Below are 15,237 nucleotides of genomic sequence, written 5' to 3'. Positions count from 1 at the left end.
AAAACCTTACTTGGGCTTTTAAAATTTAAACTTAAATGATGACTATAGTAACTGCACTGCTCAGTTTTGTCCATCGTTTCTTAATTTTCCAATACGACTACTGATATTATTTGTCTTCTTGGTTTCTTGCATAGTCATGAATGAAAATGGGGGAAGGCAGGGGAACTAAACGGGCAGCTACTACTTACAAGCATCATAAACGCATAGGTATATTGTGCCCTAAGTAAATCTAGTAAGACGGAAAATATTAGATTTTTAATTCTATCGACACACTGACAGGCTTTTTCTAGTTCATTTAAAACGAAGATTCTAAATTATTTAATAGAACTAAGTCACATGTAATCTTTTAGGAGCACAATTAAATAAATCATCCATACACTTATATGTGCAATCCTTTAAATGGGAAATCAGGGAGAGATGAGAAAATAAGACTCCAGTATTTATAATAATTCCAAAAAAGACTCAGTAGATTTCACTACGTAAAATTTATTTCCTTTTCTTTTTTTATAAAAAATGTATAACACCAGCACCTACTCTTCAATCAGTTAATTTATGAAACCATTCTCTTTTGTAGAATACACATTGGCGTTGAAACAGTTTAAAGAAATGTAATGGCTATCTACAAAAAATTAGTTTTGATTTGTTGTATTTCCCCCATACTTCATGAGTCTGCACACATAAGAGAAAATTAAAATTTTCAAACATTTTATATTCAGCAATTAAAAAAAAGTACACTGTTTTCCTGCTATGGTCTTTATAAAGGACTTAAATTTTCAAGTTAAAAAAAAGGTACTAGGATAACTCTGCTGTATCCTATAACAGCATTTTTATATAGAACGATTTGAATTGGCATGCAAGCAACTTCTCTAGTTGTCACATACCAGTAATTTAGGGAAAATTACACCCATTTTACAAAAAAATCCCAATGCATATACTGCAATAAGCTCAAAGCAGTGTTAAAAAGACCAGTGTGAATGGCACACAAAAACTGTTTCTTTATAGATTATTAATTGGAATTCCTGATCATGAAGTAGGCACAGGGAGATCCAGTCCTTAGGGCTTTGCTCTCTGGAAAAACACCTGTAAATAAAGTATTTGTACAATTAGTACGGATGTCAGAAGATTATCACCTTTACCTGAAGAATGGCTCCAGGTTACTGGGTGCTAGTCACTCTTTTGTAAAATACAATAGATTATGTAAAACATTTCATATACTCCATAAACCCACACATAATACAAGTCAAGAACTTTCTCTTCTGGACAACTTGATAAGGTCTAGAGATAACTTATGTTGCCATTTACTAGTGAAAATATGGTATTACCTCCAATGCTGTGAGATTCAAGCAGTCAGAGGAAAACATGCTCTTGACACCTTTTTGCTGATTGGCACTACTGTCAAAGCTAATGCTAGGAAATTAAATTTTGAGGAAGAAACAAACAAGTCAAAGCTAAAGACAGCAGTTGTTATCTCTTAACTATTTATTTATTTGATTATGAAAAAATACTTCCAATTCAACATTTGAGACTATGAACGAGTAGGCTAGAGGTTGTGCTAGGCACTGGCTCAGTATTACTACCTTCCATAGTTGGGTACATGTTAAGTGAGTACTCTAACGAATAAATGGTAGGCAGTAAGCTCATTATGGATAAGGACCACATTCGTCATTCTATTCCTAACACCTAGTAGATCAGACATTCACTTAACAATTACTAACTGTCTATTGACTAAGTGGAGAGAAAAGAATCATCAATATATGAGCAAAAAATAGCCCTACAAAGAGGCCATGCTTGAGATAAGCCTAGAAGAATGGGTAGAATTCATAAAGGAGAAGCATGCGAATAAGGCAGAATTCTTGAAGAACAGCAAGAATAGTAAAGACTGTTCCTGCAAGAGAAACCGGAAAGGTAGTCTGAGATCAGAATCTGAAAAAAAACACCTAAATGCCAAACTAAGAAATATGTACTTTTAGTCAATAAGTTATGAAGATTATGAGGAAGAGGGAGGAATTTCAGAGGACTGTTCAATGTTTTCAAACAGATCAGCTTGGATAGAACAATGGAAGGGAAATCAGAGTGAGATAAGAAGCCTACACCAGAGTGGCAGCAGTAGAGACAGAAAGGAAGTTAGAGAGCAAGGAGGAAACAATCAGCAAGATCTAAGGATCAATCAGATAGGAACAGAGTAGGCACAAAAGAAGGAAGTTCATTTTTTCCAACTAGAAGAATAACGCTATCACTGAAGAGAAGCTGGGCTGGGGAGGGAGACTTTATAAATGCTGTTTGGATGAATATGTTTGGGGCACAAACCTGCTACAATGTACCCAGATCTGCTATAAGAGATATCTCTAATAGAGAGTTACAATTTTTTTAGTCCTTTAATCCAGTGTGATTGATCTGTTACTTAACAGAGGTTACCTCCACAGGCACTTTGCTTTTATGGGGAAATGGGAGAGGGGAGGGTTCTCAATGACAGAGAGTAACTCTATCTTCTCACAAACTCTTTTGTCAGTTTACACTGACAAACTACTACTAGGGGAAAAACTTGCAAGGGAAGATGTTAGCACCAAAGTCAAAGGATAGCACATTTATTTATCAGCAAAGCCCCTTGACTTGAATGCCTTGGGCAAAAGAACGAGGGAGCCATTAAGTTACCTGCCACTAAGAAATTTAACACAGTGCTTTACCCTCAAATTTGCTGAATGAAGATAATAAGTAAAAATAAAGAATAGTTCCTCATCCTGTCACACTGTAACTTTATTTCCAGACCATGAGCTCCTTGAGGGCAAGGAACGTCACTCATATTGGTATTTGCAGCAGTTAGCATAGTATGTGTTACATAAAAAGCAGTCGTGGAGTACTGAATGACTGACTACCCAGGTGAAAGCAAGATACCTGTTTCATGGATTTAACTGTAAAAATGAATACCAAATACATATTTGGTACTTCTTGCCAACTTGGAGGTTGACTGGTTGGTTTGTTTTAATTTGGTGATTTTATGAATGTAAAAAGAGCCTTAATGGCCAAATCTGAGGATTCTACTTTTTGTCCATTTTGCAATTCAAAAGTTTCAAGATAGGGTAAAACCAAGTAACTCATACTTGTTTCTTTATTTTTAGCTCCTTCCTTTCAACTCAATATGGGCAGTTGTTCATAAACATTACTTGTTCTCCCAATCCTCTAGTTCCTATTTAATTACCACAAAACTTAAAGGAAACTTACATTTTCATACCAACATGCTCAGGCACATACACATTCAGTTTGCTTATCTAACTTTCTATATAATCTTTTGTAGGAGCTCAGTTGAAAGGGGCTTCACAGAACTCTGCAGTGTAACATCTATTAACCATGGATTCTTAGAAGCAGGTTTTAGAGCAAAGAGATCCCCAAATATGTAACTGTTGGTCAAACTACAGTATGACACAGTATCCTGTAATATGTATTCTCTCTTGGCTCTGAAACATCACCTAATTGTATGAAGATATATAAGTTTTTCCAAATACCTACCTTTAAGTAGTTTTTAAAAACTTTAGCATCAGGCTGCTGAAGTGCTTGGCAAAACTCCTGGGGGGCCAGGAGGGGAGGAGAGAGAAAAGAATGAGTCTATTTGTATTAAATTCATCATGATTCAAAACCACAGTGTTCTTTTTAAATTATGATTAAAAAAATAAAATTGACCATCTTAACCATTTTTATGTGTATAGTTCAGCAGTGTTAACTATAGGCAACTGTCATGCAACAGATCTCTAGAATTTTTTCATCTTGCAAAACTGAAACTCTATACCCATTGAACAACTCCCCCTTTTCCCCTTTTTCCAGCCCCCATCCCCTGGCCACCACCATTCTGCTTTCTGTTTCTAAGAGTTTGACCACTTTAGATACTTCATTGTAAGTGGAATCGTGCAGCATCTCTTTTTGTGACTGGCTTATTTCATTTAGCATAACATCCTCAAGGTTCATCCACATTGTAGCATATGACAGAATTTCCTTTTTTTTTTTTTTTAAAAGGCTGAATCATATTCCATTGTATGTATATACCACATTTTACTCATCCATTCACCCATCAGTGAGCATTTAGGCTGCTTCAAATCTCTAGGATTCATATTATAATTTAACAATTAATTAACCTGAACAGTTCCTTACCAAAAAGGTTATATGACATTTTCAAACGTAATACTTGTTAGGCTGCTTTCACTTTTGAGAACATGGCCTCCTGGGCAAGACTGACTCTTGCCTCAGAAGGGTGAGTGGGACAAAAACCACATGGCTATGGCTGTTTTCATCGAGTAAGAGGGTAACTGAGCGGAGCCAGACTAACAGAAAAAGAGAAAATTCTCTTCAACAGAATTGTGCAGGGACTTCCCTGGTGGTCCAGTGGCTAAGACTCCCTGCTCCTAATGCAGGGGGGCCTGTGTTCGATCCCTGGTCAGGGAACTAGATTCCACATGCTGCAACTAAGAGTCTGCATGCCGCAACCAAAGATCCCGCAGGTGGCAGCTAAAAGATCCTGCAGGCCACAACTAAGACCTGGCACAGCCAAATAAATAAATAAATAAATAAATAAATAAATAAATAAATAAATGGGATTGTGCAAAAAGTGCTGTCAGAAGGCATATGAAAAAGGGAAAACTGGTAATCATTATCTTTTATAAGCAAATTATTAGATAGAAATATAATACACAGAAAGACAAATATCTTATGATATTGCTTATATGTGGAGTCTAAAAAGAGGGTACAAATGAACTTATTTACAAAACAGAAACAGACTCTAAAAACAAACTTATGGTTACCAAAGGGGAAATGTGTGTGTGTGTGGGAGGGATAAATTGGGAGATTGGGACTGACATATACACACTACTATATATAAAATAGATAACTCATAAGAACCTACTGTATAGCACAGGGAACTCTACTCAATACTTTATAATAGCCTATATGGGAAAAGAATCTAAAAAAGAGTGGATATACGTCTATGTATAACTGATTCACTTTGTTGTACATCTGAAACTAAACACAACACTGTAGTCAACTAAACTCCAATAAAAATAAAAAAAGAAATAAAAAAGAAAAAATAATTTTGCTTCATTTAGCAATCTGGGAAACTACTGATATTATTCAAAATTGAACGGTATATTTCTATTTTTGAGGTGCACTAAGATCATACGAGTAATTAATAATGTATTGTTTTCATAAAATACTAATTTACTTGTGTAACAAATGATAATTGAGAAAATTAATATCAAGTTAAAGATATGTCATAAAATAAGAGATCATAAATTCACTAAAAATGAGTTTTATGATTACTCTTATGTGAGATCTGTTTCTACCTCATTAGAATTACATGCTATTGGACAACACGTCTGGATAACTATGCATCCAGAAAACAATCGAATGCCATCATATAAATCACTCTGAAAGAGTGCAAAAATGCAAGATAGCTTTCCAGGCACTTACCTCAAAATACGGTTTCAGATTCACAAATTAAGCACTGGTGAGCTTGGCCTGTGTAAAATGAACTACCTGGCACAAACTTTCAGAGCAGAGGTTCGTGTGCCACAGCCCCCTCTGGCAGTCTGGGGGAGCCTGCTGGACTTCTTGCAGAATGTTTTAAAAAACATACTTGTGACACACGGGGTTACAAAGGAAGCTAATTACAATGAATTATGGTTATCAAATGTATTTGTGACATGTGGTAGAAGAATAAGACTTACTGATTTAGATAACAAGGTCTAGTGGCATATTCTAATAACTCATAATTTCAACAAGTTGATGAATATAAATAATATTTTGAGATCTGTGGAACAACTAATGCGATATAAAAATACCTGTGATTTCTATGGGTGACAACATCACAGGCAATGCAAATACTACTGTGATTTGTCCCCTACACAATGGTAGGAAATTAAATTTCTGTTAAAGGTAGTGAAAATAAAAACACAGTTTTTTCCCATTCAATTTCATAGGCCCCCTGACATTTGGACTTTCGCTATCCTATACATAGTAAATCAAGGTGGATGTAGTTTGGCTTCCTTGAATCAAAATTTAGATTGAATTACATAGCTCTATTTCTTTAATTAAGAGGAAAATCCACTAGGACAGATCTTACCTGAATTATCTCTGGAGCTACTTGCAAGGAAGGCAGGTATTCTTGTTGAAGATACTGAACACATTCTGGGCCCTGAAAATTAAATTGGAACAACATATGTATACTTTAAACACAAAATGGTATTGTGATTAAGAACACAGACTCGGAAGCCAGATTGCTTTGGTTTGAATCCTGGCTCTGGCAAATTTCTAGTAACTTGCCCAAGTTATTTAACCTCTCTGAGCCTCAGTTTCCCCACCTGAAAAATGGAGTTATTGTGAGGCTTGGATGAGTTAAGAAACATAAAGCTGTTAGAACAGCACTTAGCACTGAGGACACATTAACATTACTTAGTGTTATGCAGTGCTAAAGATTAAACAAATACTCTTCTAAATGCAGGAAGTCACAACGCCAAAGCCTGGTTCCACGCACTGAAAGGAGAAAGCAAAGAGAGGGGCTTCTGGTTCAATCTACCATTGGGTGGACTACAGGGTGTCTATGGGTGCGCAAGGGGAAGCCTGTGGGTAGTGCCAGGATAATGAACATCTTTAGAAACTAAAATACAAGCAAGAAAGAACAAAATGCTATGTTGGGAGATAACGGCAATAAAAGTACACCCTCCTCCCCCTTCCAGTTCAATAAACTAGGAAACAGGAATTTAGTAGCCAGGTGAGGAAACCAATACCCAGAAAGATAGGGTGATTTGGCCAATTTGCTGTTAATTAAGTCTGTACTAAGTAAAAAGCAGGTCACCTGACTTCTAAAACCATTGCTCTTCATTGCCAACTGCTGGTACTGCTAGATGCTAAAACTCTAATAGTTTTCTGGGTTTTTAAGGGTAAACTTGGTAGAGGGAAGGGAGAATTCCACAAGCTAACCGCTAACCCCTACACCTTCTCAACAGCTACAAAGGAACTTAGGATAAAATTTGAAAACGGTCTTCCTATAGCAATTTGTTTCTGAGACAGTGGCCTCGACCAAATGCAATAAATCCAATACTTAAAAAAAAAAAAAAAGGTAAAGAAAAACAAAAAACCCAGCTAACTTCACTTTCAAACTTGAATCTGACTTAAAGGCTTTAATATGTTAATGACTCCAATCTAGTCCAGCTGAAAGTAACAGTTATCAAAATGAAATCAATCCGATTCTCCTCAATGTACTTCCCCCTGCATTAATATGTGGATTTCCTGTTAATAATACTGCTCCCGAATCAAAGGATTTCTTTTTGTTTCCTCATCGACCTTGACTCCTGGCCCTCTAATCCAATCAATCTAGGCCACAATTTAATGACCCTTCAAAGGAAGCTTGTTTCTGAGAGGAGGTAACACTGCACTGTTTATGAAAGTTTCTCACACCCCTTCTACTCTCCCTCTCACCTTTTTCTTTAGTCTACTCTCCCTATACTTACTGCCCATTCACTGCTCATCATTGCATATAACCCCACTGTTATCACTTAAAAATGGAGTATACTTTTGTTTTTTTTTTTAATGAGGAAAAGTAAACTTAGACCTCAAGAGGAAGTCAGTCAGGTAGATAAATGAGAAAACAGAACAATGAAGCAAAAGGTTTTCTAATATAATGTTCCATTTGATTCAATTCTCTGTGTGTCTAAATAACAGCTCTAAGGACAAGATAAATACTTCTGAATTGTAAACATCATCCTTACTGTTTGTTATTCCTCATCCTCCTTGACTCTCTAGCATCCAACAACGTCAACTCGTCTCTTTCATGACTCTCTTCCCTTAACTTTCATTCCTTTGGTTCTACTTCTAGCTTTCTCTTGACTCTTGCTTTAGCCAAAGTTCTTTCTATCCTGGTCTTAGAAAGTCTCATTCATTCCTACTACTTCATCTTAGCAAACTACAACCTGAGGACTCCAAAATCAGTATTTAGTTCTAACTGCTCTAGACCCGTATTTCAAAGTGCCCTGTGAACATTTTTTCCACTTAGCTCTCCTAAATTACAACCCCACTGACTACTGACTTACCAGCTTTTCACGTGTAACAAACACCTAGTTCCATTTTGGTTTTTAGCTATTCTACCTCCATGCTTTAGCTAAACGGGATAACACTATTTTCTACCAAGTCTACCATGTGACATCTGATCTGTCTTCATACACCCACCGCTTAACTTTGCCCAGAGTGCCAGCTCCTCCTGGTCAGCCCAATGAATGTACATTTGTTTCAAGGTCTATCAGAAAAACAGAAAAATACCCCCTCTTTTCAATGGCTGTCTTAGACTGCCCTCATAGGCAAAGCTGCTCATTCATCTTTAGTCCCACCATGTTACATTTAATACAAATGTATTAGTTTAACATACCTCTGTTGAAGTACTTACTTAACCCATCCAATTGAGTTTTTAGGTACTGGTCTCCCCTGATTCTAAGCTCCACAAATATTGGGGGACTTTTTACTCATCTTTATACAGGTCTCCTGCAGCCCCAAAACACATACCCCTCACCCTAGCACATAGAGAAAATGCCTGATTGAAAACCCTTCAAATCTCTTTTGGAATCAAAAATTCAAGTTCAAACAAAGTGGGGCCTATACGGAGACTCTGAACAAGACGTCATGCTTTTATTTTAGGCAACTGAGGGAAGACTCATTAGATGACTGCAACTATGTGGGAATGCTAGTCCTGTGTTGGTATCCTAGCTTTGTGAAGTTGGAGACAGAAATTTTTGTTTAAAAAAATAAAATAAAAAAGTGACCTGATTTTCAAATATTGGCAATCAACTCATTATTATTTAAAATACTGTATAAAGCAAACAACACACCAGATAGATTCAGCCCAGAATCACTTATAATTTATACAAATGGTTAAACTGACAAGGACACTACAACATTCTGAAGTAGTAAAGTGTTGTAACCAATCTGTAATACTAAGAAGTTGGACAAATCTGTGAAGAACCACGAGGTAGTGAAATCTAGATCGTGAAATTCTGCTTAAAATTTTTCTCACTCTTTGTCAAACCAAACAAACATATATTTTAACCTTCCTGTTACCCCAAACATGAAATACAATAAAAGATACTACTATTTTCATTCGACCCACCCCTCACATCCAAAAAAGTCAGAACTGAAGTTAACTTTTATAAAAGATATAGCTTTCAAGAACAAGACATACTCAAAATGACAACAAATAAGGGACTTCCCTGGTGGCGCAGTGGTTAAGAATCTGCCTGCCAATGCAGGGGACACAGGTTTGAGACCGGGTCCAGGAAGATCCCACATGCTGCAGAACAACAAAGCCCGTGCGCCACAACTACTGAAGCCCATGCGCCTAGAGCCCGTGCTCCACAACAAGAGAAGCCACCGCGATGAGAAGCCCACCAAAATAAATAAATAAATTAATTAATTAAAAAAAAAACTATAACAAATAAGCATGTGAGCTGAAAACGAAGGGGCAGGGAGTACAAAGCTTACCCGTTTGAGATGAATTGTTTTCAGTGTCACTGCACACTCAGATAAAGCCTGTGAGAAACAAGTTTAAGAATTTTAATATAGTCAATTCTTGGTTACTGTTCCAACTTTTCTTTTTATTTCCCTGGCCACTGCTCATTAACATTTACCTCCAAAGAAGGGATGGAATGATTTCCCGGGTGGCTCAGTGGTTAAGAATCCACCTGCCAATGCAGGGGACATGGGTTCAATCCCTGGTCCAGGAAGATCCCACACGCCATGGAGCAACTAAGCCCGTGTGCCACAACTACTGAGCCTGCACTCTAGAGCCCGCAAGCTGCGACTACAGAGCCAGTGTGCCACAGCTACTGAAGCCTGCACACCTAGAGCCCATGCTCTGCAACAAGAGAAGCCACCACAATGAGAAGCCCATGCACTGCAACAAAGAGTAGTTCCCGCTCGCCTCAACTAGAGAAAGCCTGTGTGCAGCAACAAAGACCCAATGCAGCCAAAAATAAATTAAAAAAATAAAATAAATAAATTTACGAAAAAAAAAAGGGATGGAGAAAGGAAAGGTAACAGGCAGGCAGATGGAACAAATGGGTTAGATAGAAAATTTTAAAAATAGAAAAATACAAAAATGCTGTCTTAACGCAGTACATGATAATTAAGAAATCTAGCTTTTACTAGGTCCTGGGTAAGTGAGTAAAGGGCAACTGCTTGACATTAAGCATTCTGAAGATGAGATTTGGGGAAACTATCAAATGAGGAAGAGAAAGTTACTCTTAATAATTAGGAAAAAAAAACATTAAGCCAAGTTTTAGAATGAAAGTAGAGGCAGGAAACTAATAACTCAATCAAGCTTTAAAAAATGTTTGCATCATGTACCCTTTCATGGTCCTAGAAAAAGAGTCTTGGCTGTTAAAGTTGGAGGAGTTGGATTTTATACGTTCAACTTTAACATCAAGATTTAGTTAAGAATCAAAAGGTCCAAAAGGTACCATTTTTTAAAAAATGAATTCTGATTTGAAATTTTTTTTGTTTTAAAAAGGCCTTGAAATGTAATATAATCAACCTGGCATTAAAAAAGAAATTGTGAGTTAGAACACATGAGATTTACACAAAGTAAACAGAGACTCCTAGGTGCTTACCAATACTGTTTGTGCATCTGCCAGGTCAAAGGTTTGTTTTAAAGGTGCTAGGAAACATGCAGGGACAATGTGCTTATAAACAAAATCAGCAAATCCCACTGGTCCGTCTTTACCTCCTGTCAAGAGAATTCAGATTTTCATCTTGTATAAAAAGAAAGTCATTTAATTTATCACTGGTGAAAATCAACTCCCAGCTCCTGTCTATGTTAGGGCTAGGATCCCATTTCATCTCTCTTGTCTCAGGAAACAGGTTGGGGAATGAAGTTTTTTTTTTTTTTCTAAATCATCTTACCCCAGAGTTCTACCAACTTGGAAAGGATGATAAAACACGTTTTCTGGGCAATTGGATCTGGATATTCGACTGCTCCTTGAATAACAGTTACCAACACTCGTTCTACATTCTCTGCACCTGAAGAGAAAAAAAAAAGAGTTCAATCTCATAAAGAACTAGAAAGGCAACCTGAAGCTCTCACTTCATATACAGTAACATGACAAAAACAATTATAGAGTTGCTAAGATCCTCAGTTTTTATTAACTTGGCTCCTAAATTTTAAGCATAAAACATTGAAAAATTACTATTCCCTTATTATCTTGCCCTCTGGATTTCCATATAGCAAAATATTCTATGTTGATCTATATAGTCTCATTTATTTTAAATTTCAAAACAGCAAAGTGGCCAGTAAGATTTAATTGTCAGGTCAATTCTGGCAAGTAGCTACCACACTATTTATACTATGAAGGAACCAATTAATACAGCTTTAGGCACGCATGGAACATTTCTCTAGGATAGACCACATACTAGAACACAAAACAAGCCTCAACAAATTTAAGAGGATAGAAATTATTTCAAACATCTTTTCTGACCACAACGGCATGAAACTAGAAATCAACCACAGAAGAAAAACAAAAAAACCCCCGACTACATGCAGACTAAACAACATGCTACTAAAAAAAAAAGAGGAAATCAAAAAATACCAAAACAAATGCTAATGAAAACACAACCATACGAAATCTACAGAATGCAGCAAAAGCAGTCATAGGAGGGAAGTTTATAGAGATTCAGGGCTTCCTCAAAAAACAACTTAACCTACCATCTAAAAGAATTAGAAAAAGAACACACAAAATCTGAAGTCAACAGAGGAAGGAAATAAAGATCAGAGAGGAACTAAACAGAGATTAAAAAAAAAACAGAAAAAGTCAATAAAACCAAGAGCTGGGGGACTTCCCTGGTGGCACAGTGGTTAAGAAACCGCCGGCCAATGCAGGGGACATGGGTTCAATCCCTAGTCCAGGAAGATCCCACATGCCGCAAAGCAACTAAGCCTGTGCACAACTACTGAGCCTGCGCTCTAGAGCCCGTGAGCCACAACTACTGAGCCAGCGGGCCACAACTAGTGAAGCCTGTGTGCCCTAGAGCCTGTGCGCTGCAACTACTGAGCCCATGCGCTCTAGGGCATGCATGCTGCAACTACTGAAGCCCGTGCGCCTAGAGCCTGTGCTCTGCAAGAGAAACCACTGCAATGAGAAGCTCGTGTACTGCAACGAAGAGTAGCCCCCACTCACCACAACTAGAGAAAGCCCGTGCACAGCAACGAAGCAGCCAAAAAAAAAAAAAAAGCACTTTATTTAAATAAATGAACAAACAAGTAAGTAAATCATAGCAATATTTTCTTAGATCAGTCTCCCAAGGCAAAAGAAAGAAAAGCAAAAATAAACAAATGGGACCTAGTCAAACTTATAAGCTTTTGCACCGCAAAGGAAACCATAAATGAAACGAAAAGACAACCTATGGACTGGAAGAAAATATTTGCAAATGATGAGACCGACAAGGGCTTAATTTCCAAAATATACAAATAGTTCATACTGCTCAATAACAACAAAAAAAAGCCAACCCTGTCAAAAAATGGGCAGAAAACCTAAATAGACATTTCTCCAAAGACAAACAGATGGCCAACATGCACATTAAAAGATGCTCAACATTGCTAATTATTAGAGAAATGCAAATCAAAACTACGATGAGGTATCACCTCACACTGGTCAGAATGGCCCTCATCAAAAAGTATCCAATAATAAATGCTGGAGAGGGTGCAGAGAAAAGGGAACCCTCCTACACTGTTGCTGGCAATGTAAATTGGTGCACCCGCTACGGAGAACAGTTCCTTAAAAAACTGGAGGTTCCTTAAAAAAACTAAAAGTGGAGTTACCATATGATCCAGCAATCCCACTCCTGGGTATATACCCGGAAGACATGAAAACTCTAATTAGAAAAGATACATGCACACCAATATTCATAGCAGCACTATTTACAACAGCCGAAACATGGAAGCAACCTAAATGTCCATCAAGAAATGAATGGATAAAGAAGACGTGCGGTATATATACAATGCAATATTACTCAGCCATAAAAAAGAATGAAATATTTCAATTTGCAGCAACATGGACCTAGAAATTATCATACTAAGTGAAGTAAGTCAAACAGAGAAAGACAAATATTGTACGATATCACTTATATGTGGAATCTAAAACTTGACACAAATGAACTTATTTATAAAACAGAAACAGACTCACAGACACAGAAAACAAACTTATGGTTACAAAGGGGAAGGTAGGGAGAGATAAATTAGGAGTATGAGATTAACACATACACACTACTATATATAAAACAGATAAACAACAAGGATTTACTTATAACACAGGGAACTGTATTCAATATGCTGTAATAACCTGTAACGGAAAAGAATCTGAAAAAGGATACGTATATACGTGTATAACTGAATCACTTCGCTGTATACCTGAAACTAATACAACATTGTAAATCAACTTAAAAAAAAAAAAAGGAATACTGCTTTAGGAAAATGGGAACTGAATACAAGTTAATTTTAAGGTCCTCTATGTGAAAATGATTCCCACCCTGATGGTAATGAACTGTCATCTTTGGGGCCAACATATAACTACTTCAAAAGTTTAGTGTTTACTCCACCTAGCTCTTGCTCATATAGATATACAACTGTGACAAGTACTGAGACGATTTAGGCACTGCACGCATCCCCACCTTGATTTGCTATGACTTCGCTCATTCCACTGCCTGTGACTGTTTGCAGGAAAGCAAAGTAACTCCTGCGCAACATCTGCTTCTCTAAAGCAGCAGACTGGTCATTTTCTTCTGCTGGTCGGAGCAAAACTTCAAAAATTGCATGAAGAAGAGGCATAAACATTTGTTGTAAAAATGGGGATACCTGTATCTGAAGAGATGAAACAACTATTACTATTTCAGAAATAAGAAAATTATTAATATGAAACTTAGAAAAAACATGTTTTACATAAAGTCTTTTTCTAGAGATTCTAGTTAGGACACATATTTACATAATTTGGTTAGCAAATATCAATGTTAAGACAAAAATCTATAGAGCATAACAGTATTGAAAGCCTCAAGATCGTTAAGTTCAACCCATTTCCTACAGTTCAAGATTCAGGTTCAAATAACATGGAGTCAGACATATTTCACAATCAAATATTGCCATGGAGTATTTTCAAATCTAAATTCTCAATAAATGAATTCTACTGCTAAATTATAAATGAATTTATATGGCTGAGCTCTCAGGCTTTACATGCCCTTGAGCAAATTGCTTAACTTCTGTGTCTCAGTCTCTTCATCCTTAAAACAACAATACTTAACTTCTAGGGTTGTAACAAAGATCAAATCAATGTATAAGAAAACGCTCTGAACAGATTTTGAACACAGAAAACACTATGTAAGTGTTAGTAATTTTTATTAGCCAACTTATGCTTAGGTTACATTTCCTTGTACATAAAACTGACACTGAATTATTTTTAAACTACTTGGGCACCCAAATTACAGGGCTTAAAATTTATTCTTTAGGCATTTATCATTCAATGCTGTTTTATTTGCTTTTCTAAAATACCAGACTAATATTTGTCTTCTGCTGCATAGAACAGAAAAGGTCTGTTCTTATTAAAACATCTTTTAAGCATTTCCTATGTGTCAGGCAGTGTTGTAGACATTGGGGACAATAAAAATACCTATGATCCATGCCCCCAAGAAACGCATACTTAAAAAAAAAAAAGCAAGGGTCAAATGCTAAAATATACCTAAAGATAAATACATCTAATCTTGAAGTCAGGAGATCTTAAAGTCAGGAAATTCTCTGAGCTCTGAAGGTTTGTGGTACCTTAAATTTGGCTGTAATCTGGTTGATAAGAGGAATGAATTCCTGGAGGTCTTTTGCTTCACAATCTTTGAGCATGTGTTCTGAAGCAGATGGAATGAACGGAAGGACTTCTTCCTCCAGGCAAATAATCATGCGATGAAGGAACGTGCGAACCCCACTTCTGAGAATATCCTTTTGTAAGGGACAACTGAGGGCTGGCAAGAACGTCTGTAAACAGTCCAGATAAACTTCGGAACAGCCACACTGTTTCACAGTCTGCTTGTTGCTGAAAGCTTTGCTGGTTCGACTATATAAACAATTATCAGGTAGCTAGTTTTAAGTTTATTCTTCAAATGTTTTATGGAGTAGTCAAAAACAACACACAACAAATTACAAAACTGACAAAACAAAGAAGCCATTTCTTTATTTTTCAT

General features: G+C 36.7%; 1 protein-coding gene across 6 annotated transcripts in view; it reads right to left on the bottom strand.

The window, feature by feature from the left end:
• Nucleotides 1-466: 466 nt before the first annotated feature.
• The window catches only part of XPOT (exportin for tRNA), a 148,202-nt gene continuing 133,431 nt past the window's right edge, over nucleotides 467-15,237 (bottom strand). For 5 of the 6 annotated variants that reach the window (XM_036867083.1, XM_036867081.1, XM_036867082.1 and 2 more), the window contains 8 exons: nucleotides 14,825-15,110; nucleotides 13,687-13,876; nucleotides 10,927-11,043; nucleotides 10,635-10,750; nucleotides 9,508-9,555; nucleotides 6,104-6,175; nucleotides 3,505-3,561; nucleotides 467-1,080 (listed from right to left, as the gene is read on the bottom strand). In XM_036867083.1, coding sequence (XP_036722978.1) covers nucleotides 1,054-1,080; nucleotides 3,505-3,561; nucleotides 6,104-6,175; nucleotides 9,508-9,555; nucleotides 10,635-10,750; nucleotides 10,927-11,043; nucleotides 13,687-13,876; nucleotides 14,825-15,110 — 913 coding nt within the window. In that variant the 3' untranslated portion in view covers nucleotides 467-1,053. Of the gene's footprint in view, nucleotides 1,081-1,131; nucleotides 1,408-3,504; nucleotides 3,562-6,103; nucleotides 6,176-9,507; nucleotides 9,556-10,634; nucleotides 10,751-10,926; nucleotides 11,044-13,686; nucleotides 13,877-14,824; nucleotides 15,111-15,237 lie in introns of those variants that run through there. The other variant, XM_036867084.1, reaches the window with a different exon arrangement.

Source organism: Balaenoptera musculus, chromosome 10, assembly GCF_009873245.2.
Source record: "Balaenoptera musculus isolate JJ_BM4_2016_0621 chromosome 10, mBalMus1.pri.v3, whole genome shotgun sequence".
Classification (NCBI taxonomy): Eukaryota; Metazoa; Chordata; class Mammalia; order Artiodactyla; family Balaenopteridae; genus Balaenoptera; species Balaenoptera musculus.
This window is presented reverse-complemented; position numbering and strand designations above follow the sequence as displayed.